This window comes from Coregonus lavaretus (genome assembly GCF_964263955.1).
Source record: "Coregonus lavaretus genome assembly, chromosome: 6".
Taxonomy (NCBI): Eukaryota; Metazoa; Chordata; class Actinopteri; order Salmoniformes; family Salmonidae; genus Coregonus; species Coregonus lavaretus.
Window position 1 is genome coordinate 12,544,058 of NC_139993.1, and position 16,390 is coordinate 12,560,447.

General features: G+C 40.4%; 1 protein-coding gene across 1 annotated transcript in view; it reads left to right on the forward strand.

Moving 5' to 3' along the window:
- Window positions 1-15,330, forward strand: part of LOC311131308 (dehydrogenase/reductase SDR family member 6) — a 53,228-nt gene extending 37,898 nt beyond the window's left edge. Inside the window, exons 4-10 of the mRNA XM_084164205.1 lie at window positions 5,605-5,701; window positions 6,554-6,662; window positions 13,289-13,349; window positions 13,677-13,790; window positions 14,212-14,270; window positions 14,540-14,632; window positions 14,877-15,330. Of these exons, the coding sequence (XP_084020331.1) occupies window positions 5,605-5,701; window positions 6,554-6,662; window positions 13,289-13,349; window positions 13,677-13,790; window positions 14,212-14,270; window positions 14,540-14,632; window positions 14,877-14,930 (587 nt within the window). The 3' untranslated portion in view covers window positions 14,931-15,330. The remainder of the gene's footprint in view (window positions 1-5,604; window positions 5,702-6,553; window positions 6,663-13,288; window positions 13,350-13,676; window positions 13,791-14,211; window positions 14,271-14,539; window positions 14,633-14,876) is intronic.
- The last annotated feature ends 1,060 nt before the right edge of the window (window positions 15,331-16,390 follow it).

Below are 16,390 nucleotides of genomic sequence, written 5' to 3' on the forward strand. Positions count from 1 at the left end.
CACGTTGCAGCTAGTGGCCAACCCAGCAAAAAGTCCTTCCAAATGTCTCTCACGTATTTCCACAGGCGAATATATCCAAAGGTGAGTATTTCCCAAAGGTAAGTATCTCCAAATCCTTATATTCCTCATGGAAGTGGACGTGCAGCACTCTTGTCCTCCAGAGAGCCCAGGTTGGAGACTGTGTTTCTTCACCACCTGCACACCCACCCTCAGTGTGTCTCTTCCCTTCAAAAACCTTCAGCTCATCAGCTCCTGATTTGTTTCAGCTGCGTGGGAAGATTGGCCATAGAGGGGTGGAGTTCCCGACCATACCAGCAGATGGAGCCATAGCTGTCTGGGTTTGCAGCCATCTCAGGGGGATGTAACGTCCCTCCAGGACACAGCCTCTCGTGACATCACAATATATATATATATATATATATATATATATATATATATATATATATATATAGCTCTCTCGTGCTTCTCATTAATTTTGGAAGACATTAATTTGTTAAAAACGTTTAAAATATTATCTCTCTCTTTGAGTCAACTACTCACCGCGTTCTATGCACTGCAATGCTAGCTAGCTGTAGCTTATGCTTTCGGTACTAGATTTATTCTCTGATCCTTTGATTGGGTGGACAACATGTCAGTTCATGCTGCAAGAGCTCTGATAGGTTGGAGGATGTCCTCCGGAAGTTGTCATAATTACTGTGTAAGTCTATGGAAGCGGGTGAGAACCATGAGCCTCCTAGGTTGTGTTGAAGTCAATGTACCCAGAGGAGAACAGAAGCAATCTGTCATGGTGCTACTCTACAGAGTGCTGCTGAGGCTACTGTAGACCTTCATTGCAAAACGTTGTGTTTTAGTCAATTATTAGGTGACATTAATATATTTTAGTATCGTTTTTGTACCCTGTAGCTCAGTTGGTAGAGCATGGCGCTTGCAACGGCAGGGTTGTGGGTTCGTTTCCCACGGGGGGCCAGTATGAAAATGTATGCACTCACTAAGTCGCTCTGGATAAGAGCGTCTGCTAAATGACTAAAATGTAAATGTTTTATCTAAAAAGGATACTTATTTTGTTTCACAATTTTTATTTGTATGAAATTCACTGAGGAGGATGGTCCTCCCCTTCCTCCTCTGAGGAGCCTCCACTGTATTAAAATTATTACATTCTAAAATATGTGAGAATAATGTGGACATTGCCTGACTAAATAGATTGGATGCATGCATGCCGATTTTTCTGTAGCCGACGCAGGTACACATAATAAAGCCATGAATAGCGGTAGCATTCATCTCACCATAACTGTTTTTATGAGAAAGTGACCAAAAACCAGGTTCCTTTTTTAATGGAATGATTTTTATGGAAAGCCAAGTTGAAGCCAACATTAGATGTTGTCGTCCTCATAATAACCGCTTGTGGTTTTAACGCAACAGAGTAGCGCAACACCTGTCAATTGAAGCGGTGTAAAAACAAACTAAAGTGGCCACATATCTCACAGAAACTGATAAAAAATGAAATCACAGATAATTACAGAGGAGCAGGAGGACTTAGAAATTGGCTACAATAATTACAAGGACTTTTCAAGCACCAAATTGAGGAAATGTCGGATTTTCCAGGTGTAACATGATCTGGTAATGAAAACATGTAATTTCATTACCAGATCATATTGTGAATAAGCCCACTAGGCTATGTAATTTGTCATTATATCCTGAATAACTAATAGGAATAGAATTGGGTATTGCGCAATCTATCCTACACAACTGCGCACAGTAGACTGTCCAATCCGAGGCACGAAAACATGAGAGCATGAACTCAGTACTCCTGCTATAAATCAAGCAGACCTTCATACTGTAGACCTTCATTGCAAAACGTTGTGTTTTAGTCAATTATTAGGTGACATTAATATATTTTAGTATCGTTTTTGTACCCTGTAGCTCAGCTGGTAGAGCACGGCGCTTGTAACGCCAAGGTAGTGGGTTTGATCCCCGGGACCACCCATACACAAAAATGTATGCACGCATGACTGTAAGTCGCTTTGGATAAAAGCGTCTGCTAAATGGCATATTATATTATATTATTATTGCCCAGTGTAGGAAATCCTAACTGGTACCCTAGTGTATAGAAGACCCCAAATATTTAAAATGGGAAACCATTGCGATTCCATAAGTAGAGATCGAGTCCTCCATCGGGGTCTTGAGAGGCAGGAGGGTTGATTTGGTTAGATTAATTTTATAACTGTGTTTGGTAGTGATTGAGATACATGATCTACATATAGTAAAATATCGTCTGAGTATAATGAGATGAAGTGATCAGTAGATTTTAGGGAAATTGGTGTTATTTCCTTTGATTGACGAATTGCCTGGTCCAGGGGTTCCATGGATAATAAAATTGGATTGCCATGTCTGCTGCTTCTAGTGATTCTGAACGGAGCAGAGCAGATATTGCCTTTTATAACTATGGCATATACAATGCCTTCAGAAAGTATTAATACCATTTGACTTATTCCACATTTTGTTGTGACAGCCTGAATTCAAAATGTATTAAATCAAGTTTTTTCCCCATGAGAGTTTTTTGTATTTTTGTATTTGTCGTCGTCTTGGGTATGTCTGCATCAGCTTTGCACATCTGGATTTGGGGATTTTCTCCCATTCTTCCTTGCAGATTTTCTCAAGCTCTGTTAAATTAGAGGGGGAGTGGCGGTCAACAGCAATCTTCAAGTCTTTCCACAGATTTTCAATGGGATTCAAGTCTGAGCTTTGGCTGGGCCATTCAAGGACTTTCAAGTTCTTATTCTGAAGCCATTCCAGCATTGCTTTGGCTGTATGCTTGGGTTCATTATCCTGTTGGAACGTAAATCTTTGCACCAGTCCAAGGTCGTTTGCACTCTGAAGCAGGTTCTCATCAAGGATTAGCCTGTTTAGGTTCCATTCATTGTTCCCTCTATCCTTACCAGTCTCCCAGTCCCTGATGCTGAAAAGCATCCCCATAGCATGATGCTGCCCACCACCATGCTTCACAGTAGGGATGGTTTTAGACGGGTGATGAGCTGTGCCTTGTTTTCTCCAGACATGGCACTTTTCATTCAATCCAAAGAGTTACATTTTTGTCTCATCAGACCACAGCATCTGTTGCATTATGATCTCTGTCTTTCACGTGCCTTTTTAAAAACTCCAGGCGGCCCATCATGTGCCTTTTTCTCAGGAGTGGCTTCCGTCTGGCCACTCTACCATAAGGTGCTGTAGAGACTGTTGTCCTTCTGGCAGGTTCTCCCATCTCCGCCAAGGAACTCTGTAATTCTGTCCGAGTGGTCATTGGGTTCTTTGTCACCTCCCTGACCAAGGTCATTCTTGCCTTGTTGCGCAGTTTGGTCGGATGACCAGCTCTACGCAGAGTTTGCGTAGTTCCAGATTTTTCAATTTACCAATGATGGAGACCACTGAGCTCTTGGAAACTTTCAACACTTTCAATTGTTTTATACCCTTCCCCAGATATATTCCTCATCACAATTCTATCTCGGAGATCTACGGACAGTTCCTTGGACTTCATGGTGTAGTTTCTGCTCTGACATACACTGTCAACTGTGGGACCTTACATAGACAGGTGTTTCTTTCTAAATCATGTACAAACAATTTGAATTGGCCACAGGTGGACTCAATCAAGTTGTAGTGACATCTCAAGGATGATCAAAGGAAATTGGATGCACCTGAGCTCAATTTAGTGTCATAGCAAATTGGTGTGAATACTTACAGTATGTAAATATCTGTATTTCGTCTTTAATACATTTGCAAAAATGTCTAAACATGTTTACTTTGTCAATTATAGGGTATTGTGTGTAGATGGGTTAAAAAATAAAATCTATTAAATTCATTTTGAATTCGGGCTATAACACAACAAAATGTGGAATAAGTCAAGGGGTATGACTTCTTTCTGAAGGCACTGTAGTATTTTAATCATATTAATGAAATTGGAGCCAGTTCCCATATGTTCCAAGACAGACCAGAAATATGACCATTCTAGCCTTATCAAAAGCGTTTTCTTCATTGAGCGAAAATACAGTCCAAGGAGCTGTTGTTTCTGATGAAGCATCTGTAGAGGTTATCTGAGGATAAACACTTTCTATCAAACCCGCTTTGGTCAGTGTGGACAAATTTAGGTAAGTAAATCTCGAGACGGGACAACAACATTTTGGTAAACAGTTTAATATCTGTGTTTATCAAAGATAAGGGGCAATAGTAAGAACACTGGGTGGCATCCTTACTTTTTTTTCGAAAAGTGAACTTACTGTTGTATTCACATCTCTCCCAAAATAACCTGTGTGAACAACTGTATTAATCATTTCAAGCAATAGTGGACCTAATTGATTCCAGGAGGAATACTGTCCCATCCAGGTGATTTGCCTTTATTCATGCTATCCAATGCCCTTTTGAGATCATTGAGAGACGTGGCTTCCTCTGTTGAGAGAAGAGTTGTTAATTATTTTAGAAAATACTTAGTCTGGCTTGGTATGGCTTTACAGTTATTTATAGAAGCGGGAGAATCTTTGATTCATTTGGGTTCTGATAGTAATTACCCTGTTTCAATAGTTGCTATATCAGCTAATTGATCAAATAAAAGAAAAGTTTATTTGTCACATACACGTGTTTAGCAGATGTTATTGCGGGTGTAATGAAATGCTTGTGCTTCTAGCTCCGACAGTGCAGTAATATTCCCAGTCACCTTGCCATGGTTAAATGCGGTGGTTCGCACTTTCAGTTTTGCACGAATGCTGCCATCTATCCACGGTTTCTGGTTAGGGTAGGTTTTAATAGTCACAGTGGGCACAACATCTCCTATACACTTCTCCTATACACTTCCTGATAAACTCAGTCACTGTTTCAGTGTATTCGTTGAAATTATTTTCGCAAGCTACGGAACAAATCCCAGTCCGCGTGATCAAAACAATCTTGAAGCGTGGATTCCGATTGGTCAGACCAGCGTTGAATAGTCCTTAGCACGGTACTTCTGTTTGAGTTTCTGCCTATATAGGAAGGGAGGAACAAAATGGAGTCGTGGTCAGATTTGCCGAAAGGAGGGCAGGGAAGGGCCTTGTAAGCATCCGGGAAGTTTGAATAGCAATGGTCGAGGGTTATTTTATTATTATTTATTTTTTGCCGCGCGAGGAGAATAGTTGATATGTTGATAGAACTTCGGCAGCCTAGTCCTCAAATTTGCTTTGTTAAAATCCCCAGCTACAATAAATTCAGCCTCAGGATATGTGGTTTCCAGTTTGCATAAAGTCCAGTGAAGTTCTTTGAGGGCCGTCGTGGCTTGTTGGCCAGTAAACGACTGGGACGATTACCATGGAAGTAATGGTTGAGTCTTACTCAATGGATGGCAAATTCTGCTCTCTGTCTTATCAATAAATTAAGTGCTGTCTTGACTTTGGAAAGAGTAATAGGTACCTGGTCTGAAAAGTGTTTGTTGAGAATGCTCCAACACAGTTAAAAACATTTCCACATCTATGTAGAACTTTTTAAATCTAGACACATCACTTCACATGACCCAGCCCGCATCCACCTATGACTCATCTGGTTTTACTAGTTAGGGTTTTTGTGGCTAATCTTACGTTTATCTCCTAGGTATCAAGACTAAGGTGGTGGATGTGACCAAGAAGGACCAAGTGGAAGCTCTGGCCAAGGAGTTTGACCATGTAGATGTGCTGTTCAATGTTGCCGGGTATTTTTTTTGCTTTTTCCTGTTCCTTTTTCACTTGTACTTGTATCTTATTTATATATTATTTGAGGGATTGATTCAATTATATCGATGACACACAAAATTAAAAGTAAGATGTGTTGCACCATCACACAACATTTTCCAAAATTTCCAAAAAAAGTAGCTGGGGCACTGTCTACATACATTTTGAATTTTGAGTAAACCATTCAAATTATGTCTTCACATTTTCCCTCTCCACATACAGTATCTGCACAATTTCAACAGGTCACATTTCACACTTTTTAAGACCACTGCAAATACAATTTAAAGGGTTACTTCGGGATTTTGGCAATGAAGCCCTTTATTGGGCTCCCGAGTGGCACAGTGTTCTAAGGCACTGCATCTCAGTGCTTGAGGCATCACTACAGACCCCCTGGTTCAATTCCAGGCTGTATCACAACCGGCCGTGATTGGGAGTCCCATAGGGCGCCGCACAATTGGCCCAGCGTAGTCCGGGTTTGGCCGGTGTAGGCCGTCATTGTAAATAATAATTGGTTCTTAACTGACTTGCCTAGTTAAATAAAGGTAAAATTTAAATAAAAATAAAAATCTACTTACATAGTCAGATTAACTCATGGATACCATTTTAATGTATCTGCATTCAGTATGAAGGAAATTGGAGGTAGCTTTGTGAGCCAATGACTGGAAGTCTACAGTATCCACTAGCATGCTAGCAGTTACCATAGACTTCCAGGCATTAGGCTAATGCTCGTTATCAATTACGCTAATGCTTGTTAGCAACTTCCGTCAAGCTGATTGGGAACACCGCCATTTTGGATCATCCATGATTGACCACTACCCATCACCCCCTCCCAGGTTTGTCCATCACGGCTCCATCCTGGACTGCGAGGAGGCGGACTGGGACTTCACCATGAACGTCAACGTCCGCAGCATGTACCTCATGAGCAGGGCTTTCCTGCCCAAGGTGACCAACCACCCCGCCCGCCCCTTCACTCCACCCGACCTCTGACCCCAGGATTAAGAAACACACAGTCCTCACCAGATGTACACTACATGTCAAAAGTTTTAGAACACCTACTCATTAAAGGGTTTTTCTTTATTTTCTACATTGTAGAATAATATCAAAACTATGAAATAACCAAAAAAGTGTTAAACAAATCAAAATATATTTTATATTTGAGATTCTTCAAATATCCACCCTTTGCCTTGATGACAGCTTTACACACTCTTGGCATTCTCTCAACCAGCTTCACCTGGAATGCTTTTCCAACAGTCTTGAAGGAGTTGCCACATATGCTGAGCACTTGCTACTTTTCCTTCACTCTGTGGTCCAACTCATCCCAAACCATCTCAATTGGGTTGAGGTCTGGGGATAGTGGAGGCCAGGTCATCTGATGCAGCACTCTCCTTCATGGTCAAATAGCCCTTACACAGCCTGTGTTGGGTCATTGTCCTGTTGAAAAACAAATGATAGTCCCACTAAGCCCAAACCAGATGGGATGGCGAATCGCTGCAGAATGCTGTGGTAGCCATGCTGGTTAAGTATGCCTTGAATTCTAAATAAATCACAGACAGTGTCACCAGCAAAGCACCCCCACACCATAACACTGCATCCTCCATGCTTTACGGTGGGAAATAAACATGCAGAGATCATCCGTTCACCCACACCTCATCTCACAAAGACATGGCGGTTGGAACCAAAGGTCTCCAATTTGGACTCCAGACCAAAGGACAAATTTCCACCGGTCTAATGTCCATTGCTTGTGTTTCTTGGCCCAAGCAAGTCTCTTCTTCTTATTCGTGTCCTTTAGTAGTGGTTTATTTGCAGCAATTCGACCATGAAGGCCTGATTTACACAGTCTCCTCTGAACAGTTGATGTTGAGATGTGTCTGTTACTTGAACTCTGTGAAAGATTTATTTGGGCTGCAATTTCTGAGGCTGGTAACTCTAATGAACTTATCCTCTGCAGCAGTGGTAACTCTGGGTCTTCCATTCCTGTGGCGGTCCTCATGAGAGCCAGTTTCATCATAGTGCTTGATGGATTTTGCGACTGCACTTGAAGAAACTTTCAAAGTTCTTGACATTTTTCATATTGACTGACCTTCATGTCTTAAAGTAATGATGGACTGTCGTTTCTCTTTGCTTATTTGAGCTGGTCTTGCCATAGTATGGACTTGGTCTTTTACCGAATAGGGCTATCTTCTGTATACCTTGTCACAACACAACTGATTGGCTCAAACGCATTAAGAAGGAAAGAAATTCCACAAATTAACTTTTAACAAGGCACACCTGTTAATTGAAATGCATTCCAGGTGACTACCTCATGAAGCTGTTTGAGAGAATGCCAAGAGTGTTCAAAGCTGTCATGAAAGCAAAGGGTGGCTATTTGAAGAATCTCAAATATAAAATATATTTTGATTTGTTTAACACTTTTTTGGTTACTACATGATTCCATATGTGTTATTTCATAGTTTTGATGTCTTCACTATTATTCTACAATGTATAAAATAGTGAAAATAAAGAAAAACCCTTGAATGAGTAGGTGTTCTAAAACCTTTGACCGGTAGTGTATTTTGACAGTGAAGCTGCAGTGCCTTCAGAAAGTATACATACCCCTTGACTTATTCCACATTTTGTTACAGCCTGAATTCAGAATGGATTAAATATATTTTCTCACCTGTCTACACACATTAGGGTGACAAAGTGAAAACATGTTTTCATTGAAAATGAAATTCAGAAATATCTAATGTACTTAAGTATTCACACCCACACAGTGATTACAGCTGTGAGTCATTTTGGGTAAGTCTCTAAGAGCTTTGCACACCTGGATTGTACAATATTTGCTCATTATTATTTTTAAAGATGCACTATACAGAAATCGCTCCGCTATTTCCTGGTTGCTAAAATTCTATCAGGTTGCCTAATTTAAGTTTGTGACAAAACAAGCAAGTATGTTGTAGAGAATCACTGTACCATCTAAACCGCTGTGAAAGTTACGTATTGCAGCTTTAAAATACTTTAAGCTCTGTCAAGTTGATTGTTGATAATTGCTAGATTGCCGTTTTCAAGTAGATTTAAGTCAACTAACTATGCCACTTGGGAACATTCAATGCCGTCTTGGTATCCAACTCCAGTGTAGATTTGGCCTTGTTTTTTAGGTTATTGTCCTGCTGAAAGGTGAATTTGTATCCCAGTGTCTGTTGGAAAGCAGACTGAACCAGGTTTTACTCAAGGATTTTGCCTGTGCTTATAGCTGTATTCCGTTTCTTTTCATCCTGGAAAAACTCCCTAGTTCTTGCCGATGACAAACATACCCATAACATGATGCAGCCACCACCATGCTTGAAAATATGAAGAGTGGTACATTGTGTTGTATTTGCCCCAAACATAACGCTTTGTATTCAAGATTTGTATTTGCCACTTTTTTTTGCAGTGTTAAGTGCAAACAGGAAGTATGTTTTTGAATGTTTTTTTATTCTGTACAGGCTTCCTTCTTTTCACACTGTCATTTAGGTTAGCATTGTGGAGTAACTACAAGTTGTTGATCCATCCTCAGTTTCTCATATCACAACCATTAAACTCTGTAACTGTTTTCTTTAAATCACCATTGGCCTCATGGTGAAATCCCTGAGCAGTTTCCTTCCTCTCCGGCAACTGAGTTAGGAAGGACGCCTGTATCTTTTTAGTGACTGGGTGTATTGTTACACCATCCAAAGAGTAGTTAATAATAACTTCACTATACTCAGTGATATTCAGCATCTGCTTTTTTTATTTTTACACATCTACCAATCAGTGCCCTTCTTTGCAAGGCATTGGAAAAACTGCCCTGGTCTTTGTGGTTGAGTCTGTGCTTGAAATGTACTACTCTACTGAGGGACCTTACAGATAATTGTATGTGTGGGGTACAGAGATGGTAGTCATTAAAAAATCACGTGAACCACTATTATTGAACACGGAATGAGTCCATGCAACTTATTATGCGATTTGTTAAGCCCATTTTTACTCCTGAACTTTATGCTTGCCATAACAAACAGGTTGAATACTTGACTCATTTCAGCTATTCATTTTTATATTGATTTTTTTTTTAAATCTACAAACAATTCCACTTTGACATTATGGGGTATTGTGTGTAGATCAGTTACACAATCTCAATTGAATCCATTTTAAATTCAGACTGTAACACAACAAAAATGTGGAAAAAGTAAAGCGGTGTGAATACTTTCTGAAGGCACTGTAAAACATTTATTTTACGCCAACATTTTGCATTTGAAATTAAATGATGAGTATGAGGCGAAAGTACAGAATGTCACCTTTTTTAAAGGTTTTGTCATTTCTATCGGTTTTAACATTTAGAAATAAAGGCAATATGTATGAAGTGTCGTCGTCGTCCCCCCCCCCCCCTTATAGTATGTAAAGCAATCTAAAGTATAGTATTTGATCACATATCCCTTGCACACTGACTGCATCAAAGTTGTGACACTATGGGCTCTATTTTCATCTGGTGTAAAGACAGCACAATTATCAAACGCATGCTCGTTGGCAATTTCGACCTGCGCTCAGCTATTTTCAAACACTTGTGCCAGGATTGGTACTGTAATTTACCTGTCTTTTAATGAGCTCGCTTGTGATGTTGACTGTTAACACTCCAAACATATTAAGCAAACACTGGATGTGGGGTTTTGGGGGGGTGTATTACTCATTACTGTAGCCTATGCTATTTAATTAACTGTATCAGTCCACAATGGACTAGGATGAGAATATTCTGTGCCCCCAGCTGAATTGGAGTTGATGACATCACAAAAATGCAGCATGAAACACGTTGCTTGGCCAGTGAGGGGCCAAGCCCTCGTCACACCTTCAAATAATTACTTCATCAAAACCCAGCCCTTTCACGCAACCACCAGTTATTGCGCCCATAATTCTGGTTGTGTTGACAGTCAACATTGTTGTAATGGCTTCAACGATGCCTTTACGCATCGCACTTGTCCTCAGATAAAAAATACTAAGCTCCCATAAATTGTATTGTATGTGTGAAGCACGTTCTTAATAAGCAAGATATAGCCGAGGCCTACCGTTGATATGGTGTTATAGAACAGAAAATGTTGAGTAGCCTATGTTTGGAGGAGCATGTCTTTGTTAACCGGACAAGAGGCGCTCTTTGGATAGGGGGATGGATACAAGCCAAATGGAACACAAATAGTCTAACCATAAATTATTTCTCAATGGTCTACTCGTGACTCTTTTGCTGACATGCTTTTGTATTAAGCCTACTGTATGTGAATTTTGACAAGCATGTCGGCAAAAGCGCCACAAGTAGACCATTGAAAAAACAATTTATGGATAGGCTATTTGTGCATGGCCAGGATAAGAATGACACCAGACACATTGCTGCTGAACCAGCTTTCGTTATAGTAGGATAAGGGTTTTTCAATGAAAGGAAACAGAAAACAAGATTGTTACAGGAAAATAACTTAAATGTTTCTAAATACGAATCACCGGATTATCTCATCTCTCGTTCCATGATGGGCATATAGCCTACATGGAGGGATTTTGATGTACATCCAAAATAATTTAACATTTTAGTAATTTAGCAGACTTTCTTACAGTGCCTTGCAAAAGTTTTCATCCCCCTTGGCGTTTTTCCTATTTTGTTGCATTACAACCTGTAATTTAAATGGATTTATATTTGGATTTCATGTAATGGACATACACAAAATAGTCCAAATTGTTGAAGTGAAAGGAAAAAAATATCTGAAACTTTGAACATCCCACGGAGCACCATTTAAATCCATTATTAAAAAATTGAAAGAATATGGCACCACAACAAACCTGCAAAGAGAGGGCCGCCCACCAAAACTCACAGACCAGGCAAGGAGGGCATTAATCAGATAGGCAACAAAGTGACCAAAGATAACCCTGAAGGAGCTGCAAAGCTCCACAGCGAAGATTGGAGTAACTGTCCATAGGACCACTTTAAGCTGTACACTCCACAGAGCTGGGCTTTACGGAAGAGTGGCCAGAAAAAAGCCATTGCTTAAAGAAAAAAATAAGCGAACACGTTTGGTGTTCGCCAAAAGGCATGTGGGAGACTCTCCAAACATATGGAAGAAGGTACTCTGATCAGATGAGACTAAAATTGAGCTTTTTGGCCATCAAGGAAAACGCTATGTCTGGCGCAAACCCAACACCTCTCATCACCCCGAGAACACCATCCCCACAATGAAGCATGGTGGTGGCAGCATCATGAAGGAATGATGGATGGCGCTAAATACAGGGAAATTCTTGAGGGAAACCTGTTTCAGTCTTCCAGAGATTTGAGACTGGGATGGAGGTTCACCTTCCAGCAGGACAATGACCCTAAGCATACTGCTAAAGCAACACTCAAGTGGTTTAAGGGGAAACATTTAAATGTCTTGGAATGGCCTAGTCAAAGCCCAGACCTCAATCCAATTGAGAATCTGTGGTATGACTTAAAGATTGCTGTACACCAGCGGAACCCATCCAACTTGAAGGAGCTGGAGCAGTTTTGCCTTGAAGAATGGGCAAAAATCCCAGTGGCTAGATGTGCCAAGCTTATAGAGACATACCTCAAGAGACTTGCAGCTGTAATTGCTGCAAAAGGTGGCTCTACAAAGTATTGACTTTGGGGGGGTGAATAGTTATGCATGCTCAAGTTTTCAGTTTTTTTGTCTTATTTCTTGTTTGTTTCACAATAAAACATATTTTGCATCTTCAAAGTAGTAGGCATGTTGTGTAAATCAAATGATACAAACCCCCCCCAAAATATATTTTAATTCCAGGTTGTAAGGCAACAAAATAGGAAAAATGCCAAGGGGGGTGAATACTTTCGCAAGCCACTGTATCCAGACCAACTTACAGGAGCGATTAGGGTTAAGTGCCTTGCTCAAGGGCACAGACAGATTTTTCAGCTAGTGGCCTGGTTAATGGCCCAATGCTCTTAACCGCTAGGCTACCTGCCAGGTTCTGGATAAAATTATGTCATAGCCTACATTGATAAAAAGGGGATGTCTGCTCACTGTCTTGCTGCTGCCAAACTTAATCTTTCAAACTTAATCTTTCAATAAAGCTTTTGTGATTATTATTTATTTCAAAGCGGTCTCACGAGCCACGCCCTTTATCGATAGTTTTGACTTCTTGGTCCTCTGTAGCTCAATTGGTAGAGCATGGCGCTTATAACGCCAGGGTAGTGGGTTTGATCCCCGGGACCACCAATACGTAAAAATGTATGCACACATGACTGTACGTCGCTTTGGATAAAAGCGTCTGCTAAATGCCATATTATTATTATTATTATTATTATTATTATTATTATTACTTCTTGGCGAATGTATTTGGCATGACCAAGGCGTTCGTGTAGGGGCGTTCCTTGTAGTTACTGCAGCAGATATTGTTGCGGAAACCTGCCCAAGATGTGTATACTGTAGCATAGTGTCTTATTAGTAAGTTATCTACTATGTAGACTTAATAATTAAACATTTTGAAATATATAGATAAATTGTCTTTTAAATTAGATAACTTACTTTTAGATAACACTCTCCTGTTGATCAACTATTTCTTTCTCAACTCAGATGTTGGCCAAGAAGTCTGGGAATATCATTAACATGGCTTCTGTGGCCTCCAGTATAAAAGGTAAGGATGTGATTATTTTTTATACTGAACAAAAATATAAACGCAACATGCAACAAATTTGTGCACAACATTTGAGAGAAGATTTTTGTGCGTATGGAAAATGTCTGTGATCTTTTATTTCAGCTCATTAAACATGGGACTAACGCTTTACATCTTGCGTTTATATTTTCGTTCAGTGTGTGTATATATACTGTATATAATATGGTATGGTAATTCATCATGAACATCCAATGAAATCTGGTCACAGTCCATGTCCACACTATCGAATCCTCTGACTATGTATTTAGTCAAGCAAAACTTTTGTGGGTGCGTGTGTTCCCTCCATAGGTGTGGTGAATCGATGCGTGTACAGCACCTCCAAGGCTGCTGTCATTGGGCTCACCAAATCTATAGCAGCCGATTTTCTCGAGCAAGGAATTCGCTGTAACTGTGTATGTCCTGGTAAGCACTGCACCCTACATTCCTAAAATCGGATTAACGTGCCTTTCCTTTTTAATCATGACTCAAGGACAGCATGATCTGTGTTAGATTATAACACAAACACTGCTTACAGGCCCTGCTTACAGGCATGCTACACTGGACAGGTAACTTTTGCCATGCATGATACGCTCCCATTTATTTCAATGAAACCCGGTCATAAGCAGTGTGGCTCCGCGAGTGGCTCGCACTGCTCAGTTTAAAATTACGCTCTGGTTCTATTTTCAAGAATTTTACATGCCGCTCACGCCCGAGACAAGTTCGCAGTACAGAGATGTCTCCCTGTGAAAAGTGTATTGCTTTTGTTTAATCATTGTGATGTACCATACACTGTATAAAGAATAGTGATTATGTACAAAATGTATGTGTCCTTTCTGCTAAACAGGGACCGTGGACACCCCGTCTCTGAGGGGGAGAATCCAGGCTCAGCCTAATCCAGAACAGGTACTCTCTACCTTCCACAACTACTGTCATATATTGTTTTAGTGTATAACAGGACAGCCTAAAATAAGCTCCCAGTGCACCATATGTCTGTGCGTAAATGAATAATCATTAACTGATTTCTGTCAATGTTGCATGTACCAACACTGCCTATATTCGATGGCTATTTTACGTGCCCCTTTTAACCCACAGTGGCAAAAGCTCCATTAGAAAGAGAATTATGCCAATAGTAATTCTATTTCTATGATCTATGTCCTGCTTAATCTCTGCAGGCCCTAAAAGACTTCATGGCGAGACAGAAGACAGGACGAATGTGCACTGCCGAGGAGGTGGCACACCTCTGTGTCTACCTGGCCTCAGACGAGGTGAGTGCATTCCATGGTCTGCAGCGCCCACAGCAAAAAAAGTATCAATGTTGGGTTAATGTTTTATTTGTGTTACCGTGCTAACCACTGGGTGCTAAGTGACAACTAATGTAGCCGGGGTTTAGTTATATTCTTTTCTTCAACAATTTATTTGAAACATCTTTTAAGCTAAGTTGTTATGATATTTTCGCCCTTATGACATAGCATCCAAGTAAGTGTAACTGTTTATTCCACCTCCCTCTAGTCTGCCTATGTCACCGGAACTGAGCAGATCATTGATGGAGGATGGAGGCTCTGAAGAACCTACAGTACAGAGCACAAGGAAGCACTAGAAAACTGCCACGAGTTACTGTTAGTTACAGTAATAGAACTTTCAGTAGCCTATGCCTTATATGGTATGCCAAAATCTTGAGTTATTTTGAAATCATACAGAAGCTGCTGATATTTTTTCAGATTTTTAATGTTTTTCATGTAGTGTTTGATTATGTGGTGTACATTTAACACAGTCCTTTCAAAAATTATGTTGAAGAATAATGACTTCTGGTTTCCTGGTTTTGTAGCACCAATAATACCTCTTAAGTGTACAATTAACATACTGTAATCAACTAGTTTTAAACACCCATCTCATTGTACATGTGATTTTGAGCGTATTGACATAATGATTCCATATAGCTAATAAACAAAAATGCAATACTTGACTATGCAATTTTTATAACTCATTTACATAAAAGAGTGTGTTGTAACTGCTAGTTTGTGAAGCATAATAACATTTACATTTACGTCATTTAGCAGACGCTCTTATCCAGAGCAACTTACAGTTAGTGAGTGCATACATAATTTTTTTATTTTTCATACTGGCCCCCCGTGGGAATCGAACCCACAACCCTGGCGTTGCAAACGCCATGCTCTACCAACTGAGCTACATCCCTGCCGGCCATTCCCTCCCCTACCCTGGACGACGCTGGGCCAATTGTGCGCCGCCCCATGGGTGACCCAAATACTATTGTTTATAGTGTTTGGGTCTTTGCAAGCAGTTGATTGGCAGCGTGAAAACCAATCATGTAACAACCGCTATCCTTCTGTACCTTCACACTGTATAGCTTTATAGTTTTTTCTCTGATCCTCTGTGTGTGAAAGTTACTCCAGTTTAGCATCTCAACTCAGCAACCTCCTACTCCAGTTGCTCCAGGACTCCATTAGCCAAACTCACTTCAGTCTTCTCCTGGGCTCTGATCAGTTCCTCCACCTCAGAGCACCTTCTCGCAATGGTGCTGATCAGCTCAGTAAGATCCTCACTGTTATCAAATCACATTTTATTTGTCACATACACGTGTTTAGCAGATGTTATTGCGGGTGTAGCGAAATGCTTGTGCTTCTAGCTCCGACAGTGCAGTAATATCTAACAAGTAATATCTAACAATTTCACAACATACACCCAATACACACAAATCTAGGTAAGGAATGGAATTAAGAATAAATACATATATGGATGAGCAATGACTGTCACGATCGTTGAGACGGGTCAGACCAAGGTGCAGCGTGGTATGCGTACATGTTTATTAAGACGAATAAACACTTGACAAAATAACGAAACGTGAAGCTCAAACAGTGGCTACACACAACAAGCCAAACACGAGTCAAGATCCCACAACTAAGGTAGGCAACCAGGCTACCTAAGTATGATCCTCAATCAGAGACAACGAGCGACAGCTGCCTCTGATTGGGAATCACACCCAGCCAAACATAGAAATATCAAAC